Source organism: Toxoplasma gondii, chromosome III, assembly GCF_000006565.2.
Source record: "Toxoplasma gondii ME49 chromosome III, whole genome shotgun sequence".
NCBI lineage: Eukaryota > Apicomplexa > Conoidasida > Eucoccidiorida > Sarcocystidae > Toxoplasma > Toxoplasma gondii.
Window position 1 is genome coordinate 252,209 of NC_031470.1, and position 14,955 is coordinate 267,163.

At 53.1% G+C, this 14,955-nt stretch overlaps 3 protein-coding genes across 3 annotated transcripts; 1 reads left to right on the plus strand and 2 right to left on the minus strand.

Moving 5' to 3' along the window:
- Positions 1-561: 561 nt before the first annotated feature.
- On the plus strand, positions 562-10,559 carry TGME49_275740 (hypothetical protein). The gene is made up of 6 exons (XM_018781735.1): positions 562-3,429; positions 4,961-5,445; positions 5,646-6,323; positions 7,176-7,415; positions 8,044-8,691; positions 9,490-10,559. Exons 1-6 carry the CDS (start codon positions 1,153-1,155, stop codon positions 9,593-9,595), a joined length of 4,434 nt encoding a protein of 1,477 aa, XP_018638231.1. The 5' UTR covers positions 562-1,152; the 3' UTR covers positions 9,596-10,559.
- A 301-nt stretch (positions 10,560-10,860) lies between these two features.
- Positions 10,861-13,227, minus strand: TGME49_275710 (hypothetical protein; the record flags this gene model as incomplete). Its single annotated transcript, XM_002371557.2, has 2 exons — positions 10,861-11,357; positions 11,632-13,227. The coding sequence occupies 2 exons, from the start codon at positions 13,225-13,227 to the stop codon at positions 11,184-11,186; spliced, it is 1,770 nt and encodes a 589-aa protein (XP_002371598.2). The 3' UTR covers positions 10,861-11,183.
- A 102-nt stretch (positions 13,228-13,329) lies between these two features.
- Positions 13,330-14,902, minus strand: TGME49_275700 (hypothetical protein). The gene is made up of 8 exons (XM_018781734.1): positions 14,640-14,902; positions 14,518-14,585; positions 14,446-14,460; positions 14,357-14,388; positions 14,241-14,297; positions 14,135-14,184; positions 13,898-14,075; positions 13,330-13,835 (listed from the first exon to the last, which is right to left on the minus strand). Exons 1-8 carry the CDS (start codon positions 14,855-14,857, stop codon positions 13,773-13,775), a joined length of 681 nt encoding a protein of 226 aa, XP_018638230.1. The 5' UTR covers positions 14,858-14,902; the 3' UTR covers positions 13,330-13,772.
- Positions 14,903-14,955: the final 53 nt, after the last annotated feature.

Here is a 14,955-nt window from a genome sequence, read left to right on the forward strand (position 1 = left end):
GTGCGGGCGCAGAGAGCAGAAGAGGGAAGGAGAGGAAGAAGGGAGAAGAGAGAGGAACAGAGGCGTTTCGAGGCGGACGAAGAACTCGCAGAGAGACAGAGACCATTAGGCGACCGAGAGGCCGAGAGAGGAGAGGTTGCAGGAACCGCGGCGAACTGGGAAGTGATCGAGGAAGTGGAGAAAGTGATCGAGAAAGTAAGAAAGAGAGAACCGGAAACGGGAGAGAATGCTGGACGAAACGCCAAACCTGTCAGAGAGAAGCAAATTTCTTTTTCAGACCCAGAGGGCGACGCCCTGCTGTCCATCCCCCCGACGAGTGTTTAGCGTTTGGGATGCCTTTTCCGGATTCCCCGCGCGCGCCTGGTGCACCGTGAATCTGTCCGCTTTTTTCTCCGCGTTGCCGAGGCTTTGCATGCGCTTGCGCGCGATCGCCGAAACGCAAAACGCGGCATGTCTGAAAAAAAACGGAGAAAGCTCGCGAAAGCGCACCGAGACAAACCCTGTCCTCTTTGAAATGCGTCCGAATTCCAGTGAAGACGACCTTCAATCGCAGTATATACAGAGATATATTTTTTATATGTAGATGTGAATAGGTTATGTATGTGTATATATGCATGAGTCTGTGTCGAAGTATAGATACGCGAGCGCGTATCTGCGCATGTAGAAGAGTGCAGTCTACGCCTCTGTTTGAAGCGCTTTGCTTGTCGAAACCTGCAACGCGCCTCGCTGTGTTCACTCTATGAAGCTGGTTCTTCGGTGGCAGCGATGCCGCGCCCTTCGCAAAAATGACGCGGATATGTTCTTGTGTCTCCGTCTCTCTTGGTGAGTGGTATGTTTGCATGTACGCAAACTTGTCCTGACTCCTCGGTGTCGCTTCTCAGGAACTCTCTTGTTTTTTCGAGGTTTCCCGCTGTGGAGGAGTTCGAACGAGCCTCGTTTCTCGGAAGGAAAGGAGGCGCTAGCTGCGAAGTCACCTCAACGCGGCGGCGGCGACTTCTCTGCAGAGACAGCGATCGATGAAGAAACTCCTTTTCAGAGGACAAGGCTCGACTAAGTCCTCTGGAGAAGAAGCAAACCCACTCCGTGTCTGTTTTTCCCTTAACTCTTTAAAACGTTCTCCCTCTCATCCTCAAAAAGCCTTGCGAGGCGTGCATGCGCGGCGTCCCTCCGCACTCTCTTTTCTTCCTCTCTCTGCTTCGTTCTCTTCTTCCTCTTTTTCTCTCTTTCCTTCCTCGCGTCGGAGCTCCAACTCGACAGCGAAAAGAGAGCGCTGAAGGCAAGAAGCTCTACGCAGAACATCTGCGAAAGCGCTCCAGAAGCAGGAGACAAATGGAGGAGTATGGCTGGGAGTGTCGCCTTCCAGCTCGGTCGGCTGCGGCCTCGGTTCCACGACGGCTGCCCGAGAAGCAGAAAGACGACAGCGAACAGACGAGAACGGGTGCAGGTCGAGGCCGCGAGAGAAGGACTGCGGTCGTCTGTGGGACAGAGGCGACGAGGAAGCGAGAGAGGGGGAAGCAGCTCCCCTCGGAGGAAGAGGAGGTCGAAGCGGTCGGAGAGGACATGAACTTGCTTCTCTGTTCCTGTGAAGAAGGGCAGGTGGCGAGCATCAGAGCTGCAAGCAAAGGACCGGGGAGAAAGAGGGGACAGGCGACAGGAGAAGACGAGAGACGCTTGTTGCGAACGCCTCTCTGTCGCGCCCTCAGTGCCCTCAGACAACTGCCTGACTTCGTCGACCCGACCTTCTTTGCCCTCTCTTCTCCAAGCAACCAAGAGGCAGACCGAGGTCGGACGCGAGACCAAAAAGATCCAGCAGAGAACGGCGAGAGAGCAGAGAACGGCGAGAGAGCAGAGAACGGCGAGAGAGCAGAGAACGGAGAGAGAGCAGAGAATGGCGAGAGAGCAGAGAACGGAAAGATACGAGGACAAGAAGGCCTTTCACTTAAGAGATACTCAAAGAAACGAAGACTTCCAGGGGAAGACGCGACCGCCTCGCCAAATGCAGAAGTTGAGTCAGAAGCGACCGACGTGAGGTGTGGCGGCGAAGCTCCGCAAGGTTGGGAGCGAAGGAAACGAACGGAGGGCGATCAAGAACAAGAGAGTGCAGAAGGAGAACAAGTACGAGACCATGAGAGAGAACAGGGAGAAGGATTTCGTCGCGAGGCGTCGGTCTCTGTCCGAGACAAGACGATTGAAGCTCTGCACGCGCTCCTGCCCGCGACTGCCGCCTCGCTGCTATGCCGCTTCTGCTCGTCTGTCTCTTCTTCTCTTCCTTCTGGCGCGTTCGCACCTTCTCCAGACGGGAAGGAAGAAGGAAGAAGCGAGGGAGAAGAAAGGTCAACGGACAGATTTGAGGGGGAGTTTTTGGATGAAGCACAGCTGCGCCTCGCGCTGGAGAGAGAAGCCAGGACGACCGAGGCGGAGGGGGCGTTCGCTCGGGAACGACTTTTGAGGTCTCTCCTCAGAAGCGATGAGATGCCCGTGGTGTTGAAGAGACACTGCAGCGACGCCTCTCTCTCTGCGTCCGTCGGCGGCAGACCAGGACCTCGAAGAAAGCCGCGAGGAGAGAAGACGCAGGCGCCGAAAGAAGAGGAGACGAAGTACTCTTTCTGCTCCGTGAAACCTCTCGAAAGCGCTGCTCCGGCGCCTGTCTCTTTTCCTGCGTTCTCGTCTTCTTCGAACTCCGTTTCCGCGTCCCCTGCAGAGAGAGACGGGTGCTGTGCAGGCGAGGCGCAGCCGTGGAAGGACTGCTTCCTCAACGCAGGCAGCAGTGTATGGACACTCGCCGTCTCGGAGGAGTTGCCGGGAGGCTGCGGGATGCGCCAGAGACCCGCAGGAAGGCCTCTGGGAGACCCCCTGGTCCGGCGACGCAGCGACGGAAGTCGCTCGCCTTCGTCGTCTGCGTCTGCCGCAGATGCGCCGCGCCGCGCTCGAGAAACGACGAGGGTGCCTCTACGCCGGGGAGCACCGGACTGCGGGGCGAACCAGGAAACGCGGTCAGAAGCGAGAGAACGAGAAGGAGAACAAGAAGGTTTCGTTGTGTTGGCAGTGGGAGTGCATGGCCGTCAGTCATTGCTGTCATGTTTGGGAGGACTGCGCGTGAGCGAGGGAGACGACGGAAAGGCTTTTCCGACAGCATATGGGAGGTCGGAATTAGATGCATGCGGCGCGGAGGCAGAGAGCCCCAGAGGGCCTGCAGACGTTTCCGGCCGTCTGCCGCCGAGTTGCCGCTCTTGGACGGAGACGACCGTCTCCGAGGATGCTGCTTCTCGCGCTTCAGAGTCGAAAGAAGACTGTGTACACATGCTGCATGCGCACGAACGGCAGGAGAGAGGGTCTGAGAGAGACGCGAAGCTCGGCGCGCTTCAGTTGTGGCGCATTTCGAGTGACGCGCGCAAGCGTCCTCGCTTCGCCATGGGGATTCTGCATGCGGTAAGCGCTGAGTTTTTTCTGCGAATTTGCTGTGAACTTTTCAACTCGGCGGCGACGCACAGGAGCTGAAGCAACGACTGAGGGGGGTCCGTACACACTGTCGACTTCTCAAGTCTTCGCAGGACTTCTCTAACCGATGCTCTGACTCGTTGGTCGTGGAACGCACCAAGGGGACGTGCACATGGCGAACGAAACGGCCTTGACGATATCAAACTTTCATGGAGACCAGTCCGCGTCTGGGGAGTAGATTCGGCAAGTCGAATCGTGATCCGCAGGGCGTCGACAAAGTGTAGACGCGAGACTGTAGGGGTGCTGAGGAGGTCATCGTGGAACCTTACGCAGGGGGGTGTGTGTCTCTTTACTTTCAGTTGAAGGACCGTCGCAACCTTCCAAGTATAGACTGCATGTAGCATCTGTGCTGTCATTGGTCAGTTCTAAGGCGTCGGAAGCCGTCAGCGAAGGAGGCAACAGGCAGGCACACTCCTCCATTTCTTCTTACGAAATGTTCGCTTTCCACCCAGTTTTCTTCCCCATAGAAAGACAGAGACGGCACTCAGTGGCTTGCGAGTTTCTGCTGTTTTGCCCGCTTTAGTGTTTGAGTTGTGTGTGCTGAGCGCTTGCTCTCTCCACGACGAGACGAAGAAGCTCCCTGTACTTCGCGTCTCCGGGCAGGGGGGGGGTCTGGGCAAGAAGAGAGAGAGAAAAAGAAGAGAGAGAGAGAGAACGGGCAAGATGACGGTGGCGAGACGGAGAGACAGAGAAACGAGAGGCCGCGAAAAGAGCTCAAGCGAGAGGAAGAGAGAAGTAGAAAGCGAGACAGAGACAGAGAGAGGGCGAAAGGGGGAGAAGGGGAAAAAGAAACAGAGAAAGAGACAGAGAGAAGACGACAGCTGTGCAAGGATAGAGAGGTAACAGCAGAGACTTGTGTGGCTTGTCTCCTGAGAACAAGGTGCACTCCGTAGTATCTCGTCGCATGAAAGAGAAGCGCATTCATGAATTCCAGTGTCACAGTGGAAGCCTCGCGTCCATTGTAGGAGGAGGGGCATCTGGTGTGTTTGCGTCCGTTTCCCATGCATGCGGTTGGGCTCGTTTTTTTATTCTTTCACTTGTGGCGTGCTGCAGAAAAGGCGCGAATCTCCTCTTCAGTGACGTCGAAAAATCGCAAATTTCTAAGTGTTCCAACTCCTTCATTTCCTTGTACAAGCTGTTTACGAGTCCATTTGCGTCGCACAAATATGTTCATATCAGTTCAAAAGTATGTTTCTGTGTGTGCATTTTTGCTTGTATCATTCTCTGTCTGTGCGGTGGTAGCGGTGGTTTCGCGGTTCCTTCCGCTGTATGTTTACCTTTTGCAGATCTTTCTTCCTCCTCCGTGAGTCGGAGTCCAGGTCTCTGCGTTTCTGCATGCGCAGGTATTCAAGGTGTCTGCATCTGCAAGCGTTTGGTATTATCTCTGCGTGCGTTTGCATTCACTTCTATCTGCAAGCGTACGTCTTTCAGGTCTTTGCATGCGCTTGTTTTCGGTCCTCAGGGCGGCGCCTGCCGGTCGCTCGAGTGGTTGCCAGCTTCGGCGCTGGACTTGCGTTCGACCTCGGAAGACTCTTGTCCGTATTTGTCGGAGACTCAGAAGGAAACTCTGAAGACGACATCCTCGCAGCGACAGGAAGACGACGCAGAAGAAAGAGCGAGAACAGAAGAAGAAAACGGAGAGGAGAGAGAAGGGAACGCGTTCACCGGCGACACTCTCTTCGCCTCCCGCGTTGGTCTCCTTGCTGCCACCTTCGCCGATGACTCACTCCGCATCTGGTCCATCCCTCTGGCCCCGTTCCTTGAAGAAGACGAGACAGAAGAGGAACGAGAAGAAAGCGAAGAAGGGATTGAGGAAGGAGTTGAAGGAAATCAAAGGATAACGCAAGAGACTGGCAGCCAGCCTGGAAGCTTTCGGTGTCTGCGGAGGAAGGAGGGGGCTCGAGGCTGCTGCGGCTTCCCTTCTGCTTTTTCAGAGGGCGCAACAAGGTGCGTGTCTGAGGAACCTTTCCAGATTCAGAGTGGTTGGAGTTCGGAATGAGTATTCAAGTTTTCGAGTTTTTTCGAAAGGTGGAACTCAGCCAACGAACCCGGGGTGGTATCTGCGGGATCTCTCCTCGTATCCCGCGCATGTTGAACTCCAGTGTTTCGTTGTTTGCCTCTCCCTCCTGGCTGCTTCTGATGCTCAGGTGCGTTTTTCTGCCTCCAGTCTGGACCTTCCGGTGCGCTTCTCCGCAGGCGACCTCGTCTCCCTTCTTCTGCGTGGCGGGGGCGCCTCCGCCTCTTCCTGCTGTCGTTTTATCTCGCTCAGACCCATCGCTCGTGTACGATCAAGCGCCTCTCCAGCTCGCAGTCGGCAGTGATGCCGGTCGCCTTTTCCTCTTTTCTTTCTCCATGCCGCAGACCCAGCAACTTCAACGACCTTCCAACTCGTCTCCAGTCGTCTCCACCTACTCCTCTTCTTCTGCATGCTCTGCTTCGCCTTCTCGGTCTTCTTCTTCCCTCTCTTCTTCTTCTCACTCTTCTCTCTCTTCTCCTCCCCTCTACTCGTCGTCAGGTGTCGCGCGCCCGGAGTGCGTTTGGTCGGCTGTCTCGACAGCGGGGCCCTCAGCCCACGTGCGAAGTTGCGCATTTCTGCCTTCTGCCGACTCCAGTCTGGTCGCGATCTCCGCAGCTGCTGGCGGAGACGACAGCAGCAGCAACAACAGCGTCTTGTTTCTCGACCTTCGGTTCGCGGCGCCCGGAGTCTCTGCCGACGCCTCGCCGGCGCTCCCGCCCCTGGAGGGAAAGAGTGGTTGCGTCAGCTGCAGAGAAATCTTCGACCTTGCTTGGGGGCCTGTCGGCCGATTCGCGACTGCCGCTGCCACGTAGGACTCGACAAAGCGAAAGGAAAAGGAGCCAGCGGGAAGCAAGAGTGAGGGGGACGCAGAAAGGAGCAGAACAGAAAAAAAGGACTCAGTTCTCGAAAAGGCGAGAAGGGAGAGTGCGAGGAGCGAAGGAAGGAGCGAAGGAAGGAGCGAAGCGAGAGAAGAAGGTAGAGAACAGAGAGAGAAAGGGAGAGGAAGAGAAGACTTTGTCTGTTCTCTTCCGTTTTTCCTCTTTCTTCTTCCTCATCAGTCTCTCTCGACATATTCGTCTCTCGCCTTGCGTTTCTGTTGTGTCGCCGTCTTCCCTACAGGCCGTTCGTTTGTAGACATCCAGAAATCTTAATTTTTAGTGTGTAGCAGCGACAGGAAATTGTGTGCTCAGTGACAGCAGCCATGCCGCCAACGTCCTCTCTCTCGCTATCGCCAGAGGGCCATGTTTGCAAGTCTCGCATTGCTTTTCCAACATGCATTTCCCTGGTTATAGTGGCGTCATTGCTGTGCATCTGTGCGGGCACAGCTCGATTGCGGTTCTTTCGATTTCCACTCGAATTCAAAACGTTCAAACTCTCACCAACCTCAGGCAAAGTCCTCCAAAAACGAGATGCAGCTCGTGTATTGCCGATCGAAATGAACGGAGCTCCTTCTGCCTGAAGTCTCTGTGGGTCTGCACCTTTGCGATACTTCTTTTTTTAAGAGTCTTGTCAAAAAACAACGCAGCCACTATGAACCTGCGCAGGCCATGGGGACCTGACTAGGGAAGAGAGTGTCAGGTTCATTCAACATTCTTTTTCTCGTCTATTTCATGAGTTTTCCCTCGCTTTTTCTTCTCCGCTCTCTTGTCTTCAACTCCAGAAACGCGGTGATCATCAACTTGCAGCGGCCTCAGGTGACGCAGCTCACTCTGAAACAGATTCTTTCTCTGTTTCCGGCTTCTCATCAATTCTCGTCTCGAGCCAAAGCCGGGGGACGAGGAGGAAAGACTTGCAGAGAAGGCAAGGAATCTGCTTTGAGTGCTCAGGAGGCAGTCGACCGCTGCTGCTGGAGCACCTGCATGTGCGGCCACTTGGGTCTCTTCGTCTTCGACGACGGAAGGTGAGAAGGCGGTGGAAACCAGAAGAAACTGCAGACAGAAGACGAAGCGACGACAGTCGCGGCCGACCTCTTGGAGACAGTCTCTCATTTATCAAGAAATGTAATCGTGGGTGCAAGACGAGCCCTGGAAGCATACAAAAATCCATACAGATGTATATGTATTCATGTGTGGATGTATTGATATATATAGACATATAAATAAATAGATAGATACATAGATAGGTAGGTATACAGATAGATAGATAGATATACTTAGAGAGAGTCGAACATTTGGGGGACTGAAAACTGGACGATGAGTCTTCAATTGCTATACTCTTTGCACATGAATCAGCGCATATATGTATATATATATATATATGTATATATATATATATATATATATAGGAAGCAAGTCGAGGGTCACGAGACATCGATGGAGATCGGTGCAGAGGGGTGTGTGGCTGTCGCGATCGCTATGCAGAGTCGATGTTCGCAGTTCTTAACGCTGTGGGTATTAGGTTGGATGTTCGTGGCTGAAGGAGAAAGTTTCAACGCCGAGTGAAAGCGGCCGAGATCGTGACGACTGTTCCTCTTCTGAATTCCTTTCCTTGTTTGGAATGTCTTTCGCGTTTTCTCTCGCTACCATCAGTTTCCTTGCGGGGAGTTTGAGTCTTCTGGAGCAGCGAGTATGGCAGTCGGCTGAACTCGTCCGGTGGACGTTTCCGGGTCTCGGCGAGCGCCGTCTGGTGTACTCCCACCGGAACGCTTCGCGGGTGCGAGAGGCCTCGTCGACCCCAGGTGCTTCGTGGACGTCTCGGGAAGGTGACCCGCCAACTCGGGCGCCGAAAACGAAAGGATGCCTTTCCTCTGAAGGCGCGCGTGTCTCTCCTTTTTCTTGGTCCGTGGAAAATGAGGCGCATCAGTTCGACACAGAGCCGCTGTCGCCTCTGGGGGATGGCCTACACGGCGCTCTCTTCCGCAGTCTCCACCGGCGAGTTGCCGCGAGGTTCGCGCAGCAGCAAGAGAGACAAGTGCAGCAGTTGGCGCGCCACGGCCTCCTCGTCCAAGTCTTCGGGGAAGAGGAACCGACGGCGTTTGCTGAAGGAAACCAAGACGAGGCGCAGATGCTGCCGCATGCAACTCCCCGCAGCCGGCAGGGGGTGAACCACGCCGAAAGAAAGGAGCAGCGGGCACAGGCAGAGCAGAACGACCCCAATGGAGAGGAGGTCTGCGACGAAGGAGAGGCGCAAAAGAGTCCGTGGAGACCGGAAGATGACCGGATTCTCGCCCTTCATCGGTGAGTAAAACAAACAGGAGAAGTTTTCAGAGAGTGCCACTGCGTCGTGGAAAAAACGCTCGGGAGAGGCGCGTCGTCTCTGAGCCGGGCAGACTGAAAGCAGCGCTCGATGAGCGCAGACGCTTCTTCACCTATCCCGTATTTGATCGTGGAGCTCCTCCGTTCACAATGGAAGAACAGCTACTTCTCAACAAGTAGCATTCGTTTGCAGAGAGAGAGGGAGAGTTAAATGCGTAAATAAATACATAAATGAGCAGACCTAGTTCACCACACAAACACATGAAGATATGCGTGTGGATCGATGAGGGTAGGAGCAGTTTGCTGTTGTCCGTTTATATATATATATATATATATATATATATATGGCATGTGTGTTTGGCATCTGTTGGAAACCGGTCTTTGTTTCCTGATGCGACGAGCGCGTTTAACAACCGGGTCTTTGGTCAGGCGTATTCCTATCCCTGCGAACAAAGAAGGGGCCGAGAAAGAACTCGTAGGCCCCGGTGGATTTATCTGTCTTGCAAGGCAAGAAACGTTGTTCGAAATTTGGAAAGTCCTGAGTTTCCATAAATCACCTTTCTCTCGGGAGTATCGCCTACGAGATGAACCACTAGTGAAGATCTTCAAAGTCATCGTCTAGTGGCTTAGACACACAGCACTCGGTTGTCTGTGTCTCAAACTTAGAGTCGCGTTCAGCACCCTAGGTGCAGTCTGGTTCAGTGTCTTCGATTTGAGTATTTTACACAGTTCAGAATCGCGGGGCGTCCCTTTTGCTGGTTTCTTTGCCGCTGCACTCAGGATTGTCAGCGTCTGTCCGTTTCGGAATCAGCGGTACTTTGGGCATCGTCCTTTGGCCATTTATGGCGGAGCAGCGGGAATTATTCATCTGCGGGTCCTACGCTAAACGACGGGCGCGGGGAAAAATCCGGAGCCTCGCAAAACGGATGCGAAATCTCTTAGACTTAACGGGGTTCATCTTCATACAAAAGGACTTTCAAATTGATGCACCTACCCAGATACCTCAGCATCAGTCAAAGGTGTCGCGAAAACCACTGCGTGTCGCACCTGAGTGCTATGTTTTAGTGTGGTTTGCGGTGTTGAAGGACCAAGCTGCAGTACGCTTAGAGGTTACTCTGGATGCATTCGAATGTTGCCGGTACTGCAGACCATGGGAGCGAAGATAACATGTAGAAATGTACCTCCGTCCATGGAAACCTGGAGAGCTTTCACGGATTGTACTCATGAAACTTGACGAGTTGACGTAGCCAACGTATTTGGTGTCTCTACTTGGGTGTGATCGGTACGCTAGCGTGTGACGGTCTGGCTTCAGAGGACGCCTGCTTCGCTAGAAATCTTTCGATTTCTACGGCATCCCCGTTTTGCCGTTTTCTCTTCCTCAAGGTCGCTTGCGCCTTCTCAGGGTGGAGCCTGAAAACTTAAATGTCATTTTTCGTTGCGAGAATCTCCAAGAACCGCACGCGGGGGGTTGGGGCGTTGTGGCAGTCCTCGCGTTTAGGACCAGTCTTCACGACACTCCAAGGGGAAGGGTTTAAGATGTTCCACTTTCGATTTTTTGTATGTGGCAGGAGTCGACAGAGAACGCGCGGGCCGAGTTGTTTTTGCTAGACGGCAGTGCTTGTCTTTTCCCTACTTCGCGCATGCGCTCCACAGTCCAAACCTCGGCCTTGTCTTTCAGGTTGCTGTACTTTTTCCCGCTATCCAAGCATGACTGATGCAGCGTAATTGACCTTCGCTTTTCCAGGGGATTTTTTCTGTCTTGGTGAACGACGTTTCTTCTGAACCACAGCGTTTCGTGCTATCTGGTTCTAAGCAGTGAATACCGACCTGGGATGGGACACCGCAGAGCCGCTCTGTTCCAACAGAAGCGGTGAGAAAGGTTTTCCTCGTGTGAGGCCATTTTGTGTTCCATCGAGGTCGCTTGACCGCGCATCCGTTGCTGCAGATGTCCGTTCGTCTCTTGGCATGGTGCTAACTTCAGAGGCATTCGCGGCACACGGAACACGCACCACACACACCTACGGGAAAGCATTCGTACCGCAGAGTTATAGGAAGTCTGCAGGTACACGGAGACTGCTAGCCTTGTATCGTCGATGGACAGGACACAAGAACCGCCTTGACTTTCGTGAAGAATCACTTGACCAAGGGACGTTTCTCCACTCATCTTCACGAAGGCAAGGCTCACAAACTTCGCAACCTGTACTGTTCACAGATTCGAAAGCATATCAGACCTGTCGTGTCGAAAAGCACGGCCAGTTAGTATTAAGTCATCCATTTCAATACACAACGAAAACCGACACAAAGGCACATCCATGCACAACTCGATTCATCTGTTTCTGGGTCCTTTCGGCGCTCGCACTGAAAGCCGCCGTCGATCGGGCAAACATGGGCTGGACGATCTCTCCGTGGTAGCATGTACATCTCATCCGGAAGAGGAAATTGTCATTTGCGTGGATGGGCGGCCGACGAAACTCTCAAAGAAGGCCGAGCTCTCGTTGACGGGGTGGAAGAGCCATGAGACCGAGACCATCTTGTCTCTCTTCCTCCGTCGTGATGGTATGCGTTTCTCCGGTTGGACTCGTCAGGCTGATTCTCGTGGTGTTTGTCGGCTTCTCCATACGCGCTTTATATGCCTTTTCCTGTTGTTCCTAAAAATGTCCGCAAGACAAACAGGCCATACATAACGTTCCTGAACTCACCGTTCACAGGCGCCAGTAGCTCGCGTACCAACAGTTCAGAAATTCCAGAAGAAGTGTTCAAACCGTCGTCACAAGTCTGCGGAAAACATATGATTGTACGATGTGCAAACTTACCGGCAGAGTGCGTTCGGACCAGTGCGTAACGACACACATCCTCAAGGTACATGACGATGAAACTGTGCAGCAGGCGCAACGTAGACAATCGAGGAAAATCTTCACTTACGTGGTCAAGGAGCTTTATGGGTTTATCTAGCAGGTATTGCTCGGTAAAAAAACTATCAGGTTCCATTTCCTCTAATGGGGGTGCGTTCTCGAGCTGCGTGCGTCGACCGTCCTCTTCAACGAAGAAATAAATGAACTGGCCGTCTCTCTCCTCGACAATGACGTCTCCTGGCATCTCCCTCGATACTTCGAAACCCGCACTGTCGTTGGTAGCTGAACTCTGACTGTCTGTTGAAACGGTCGGCGCCGTCGTAGTCGACGTTGTCGTCCGCGCCGATCCATTGGAGAATCCCGAGTTAGGTGAAGCAGGAGCGGCTGTGTGAGTCGCTGTGGTCGACCCCTCCCTCCGCCTGGACATGCTTCCCCTGCCGCGAGCCGTAGTCTCACCAGTTGGCGTTGACCGCACCCCTGAGTCGGTGAGAGATTCAAACGCTCCCACCTCGCTGTTGAATGGCCTGGGTGCATAGGTGGAAACAAAGTCGCCGTTGTCGTCCGCTTCATGGAAAACCGTAAACGGCGAAGAGCCGGATATGGTCCCTGGTGCGATCACGGGAATGGCTGTTCCTCTGGAGGAGCCGCTCCGGTGAGGAGTATAGGAAAATTGAAAGTCGCTGTTAACAACGGAGGAGGAACCACTCGCGGGAACAAATGCGTCAGTGCTGCTGACGATAGACGCCGACGGAATATCGTTCGACAACACGAAGGAACTCCTGTTTCTTCCCCGTCGCCCGCTGCCTCCGACAGCGTAGCTATCTGAGGCGGCGATGCTGGATCCCGTGAAGCTACTTGGGAAATAGGTGCTGCCAGGTGTGGAACTCAAAGTTTGGTAGGACCCCACCTCTGAGTCACTTACAGGAATCGAAAATGAGCCAAAACTGCTGTATGAAGACGATGACGGGCTTCGGAATGTGTGCGGCTCGTATGTTGAGGGACCGGACGGGTAGAAGAAAGTGCTATCGGCACTGACAGGCGAGTAAGAGCTGATTCCACTGCTCGAGCCGAACGTTGTGTAAGGCGTTGTCGATGAAATCACTGCACTCCCCCGGAAAGGTGTGTGACTGCTACTGCTGGTAATGAATGAAGAGGAAGAAACCGAGGCTCCTCGGTGTCGGAAGCTCCGCTGAGCCCATGCACCATTCTGCAATTGCTGACCCGGGAAAAGCGCCAACGAGAAGAAAACAAGGCAATACATGTGCTTCTCCATGATGTAAACAGGCAGGCAAGACACTCGAGATGAGGCACGCTGCCGCTGTAGGCAACGAAGCAAAAGTGTTGCGGTAGGGAAATCGGTGTCTGAAACTAGCGGCTTACGCTCTAAAATCGGCTCTGTGTTTCTCGATCTTGACGCAGTCCTGCCGTGTCTCACAGACACCGTAACAAGACGGGTTGCAGTTCTGGTGGTTTCTCGTTCATTTATAACCAGGAACAGCATTCCCGGTGACTTGTCACCATGTGTATTCAGAACGAGTTCCTCTTTCTCGGTGACGTATGACACCAAACACAAGATTGCAGAGCACCTTATCAACAGCTGTTGTTGACTGTCAAGAACGCTTTTGCAGCCTATAGCAGCTGCAACTAGTGAGCCTGTATTTGGCATGTCAGTTGGCAGTGTGCCCGCATGCTACTACTCAACGCGTCGGGTACAAGCCGAAAAGAAGGCTGCGCACAAGTCTGCACCCACTGGCATTGCAAAAATTAAATCTAGATACCAATGTGGTTCAATCTCGTCAGGTTCTTTTGACTTCTATTTGTGCGCCCATCACATCTTAAGAAAGAAGTCCACTGTTACCCTGCAGTCGGTCGGGCGCCGCTTGTACCTAGTTTATGCGGACTGCTTCCTATACAAGTGAACGATGAGTTTGAGATCTGTTGTGACCAAGGCGGTGTTCAGTACAGAATGACCTTCTTAGAGAAACAATCCTGGGTGTGAACCACGCTGCCGGTGACCGTCCCGCTCTCAAATCACGGGTACTTGTTTCCCAGACAGGGTTTAACCATTGTGATGAAGTTTAGTCTTAGCTACGACAGAGCTCACTGGAACGAAGAGTGTCTGAATGAATGAAAGCCACCACAGTACCTCAGAAGAGGAACGTCATAGCAAACACACCCAGGAATAGCTAGCAGCAGCTCGTTCTAGACTCCTTATATCTCTGGCGTTGCCTCCAGAGCGATGAGGTCTCCTGGAGATACATAATCTCCGCGCTCCTGACAAGGCGTGTCTGTCAGCAGCCCTCTCGGCTGAACAAACATGAAAGGTAATCGCCTACCAGCGCTAACACTGACTTCTCTAGGTCCCCACGGAGTTTGTGTGCTTCAGTGGATTCGTCTTGGAGAAGCATGGTTATGGGAGACATTTCAACTGTGTCTATTCCCCTGTTCGTGAAGTGTTCCGGAGTAGCTAGCGTCGTCTTGTATGTGGGTCCGTAACGAGTTAAGAAAGGTGGGCTGCACGACCCGTTGCTACAAGCTTCCACAAAGAAACAAGACGAAGTCTTCTATCTTACTTCCGGAGATAGTCCCGCAGTCTCCCCTTTTCCTGCGGAATGTTGGGGATCTGAGCAAAAGTCATCTATTAGCAGTTTACATGATAACGCTCGTGCAGACGCATACCTCGTACGCGTACAACGTGTCAAGGTTTGCAGCAAGATTGCGCCTCGCATCTCGAATCTGTGACAGGGCGTTTAGTTAGCTACTGCTGCCGTAAATGCTATATTCATGTATTTCACTTGTGCCAGTTCTTCCTCATTTTCGTCTATTCCTGCAAAAACCAAGTAGCAGAAGAAACAAAACACCTAATTGTAAATGCGTTTCGTACTTTCCTGCGCTATGTCTGGACAACCCGAAGAGTGTGTGTCAACCCCAAGAAGTGTTCATGTGATCACCTTACCAATGAATGGCGTCGCCGTGCTTTGGGAAATAGAGTCATCGAACTTCGCTTTTGACAGGTGAATCGCCCTATAGATTCAGAAAGTCGTAGCTCTACGGTTTTGAGTGGTGCGTTGCACTTACAGTTGTGGCGCTTGTGTAACACGAGCGATCTGGCCGGCGGATGTGTTGTAAGGCGACCGACCGACCAGCGACATCAGCAGACTGTTCAGAGCCTGACCAGTCGGCCCCTGTGATTCGCGCCCTCTCACAGTTAGACCAGTGACGCTTTCGGCAATTGTGCCACCAGCACAGACCAGGAAAACTAACGTAACTAGCATCATTTTGCCCCCAATTTTCATAATCCACAAAAAGCCAGAGAGCGACACTGTCGCTAGGATTACCGCGGGAGACACACACCGCTCTCTGCACCTGTTCATGTCCGTACATACAGCCGGTG

Bases quoted from the DNA above. Each gene is read 5' to 3' on its own strand.
- TGME49_275740 (XM_018781735.1), top strand. From the start codon at position 1,153: ATGCGCGGCGTCCCTCCGCACTCTCTTTTCTTCCTCTCTCTGCTTCGT. The intron at 3,430-4,960 runs GTAAGCGCTGAG...TTCGGTCCTCAG, and splicing joins CCATGGGGATTCTGCATGCG to GGCGGCGCCTGCCGGTCGCT. The intron at 7,416-8,043 runs GTGAGAAGGCGG...CGCTACCATCAG, and splicing joins TTCGTCTTCGACGACGGAAG to TTTCCTTGCGGGGAGTTTGA.
- TGME49_275700 (XM_018781734.1), bottom strand. From the start codon at position 14,857: ATGAAAATTGGGGGCAAAATGATGCTAGTTACGTTAGTTTTCCTGGTC. The intron at 14,586-14,639 runs GTAAGTGCAACG...CTGAATCTATAG, and splicing joins GTTACACAAGCGCCACAACT to GGCGATTCACCTGTCAAAAG. The intron at 13,836-13,897 runs GTAGGCGATTAC...ACGCCTTGTCAG, and splicing joins AGAAGTCAGTGTTAGCGCTG to GAGCGCGGAGATTATGTATC.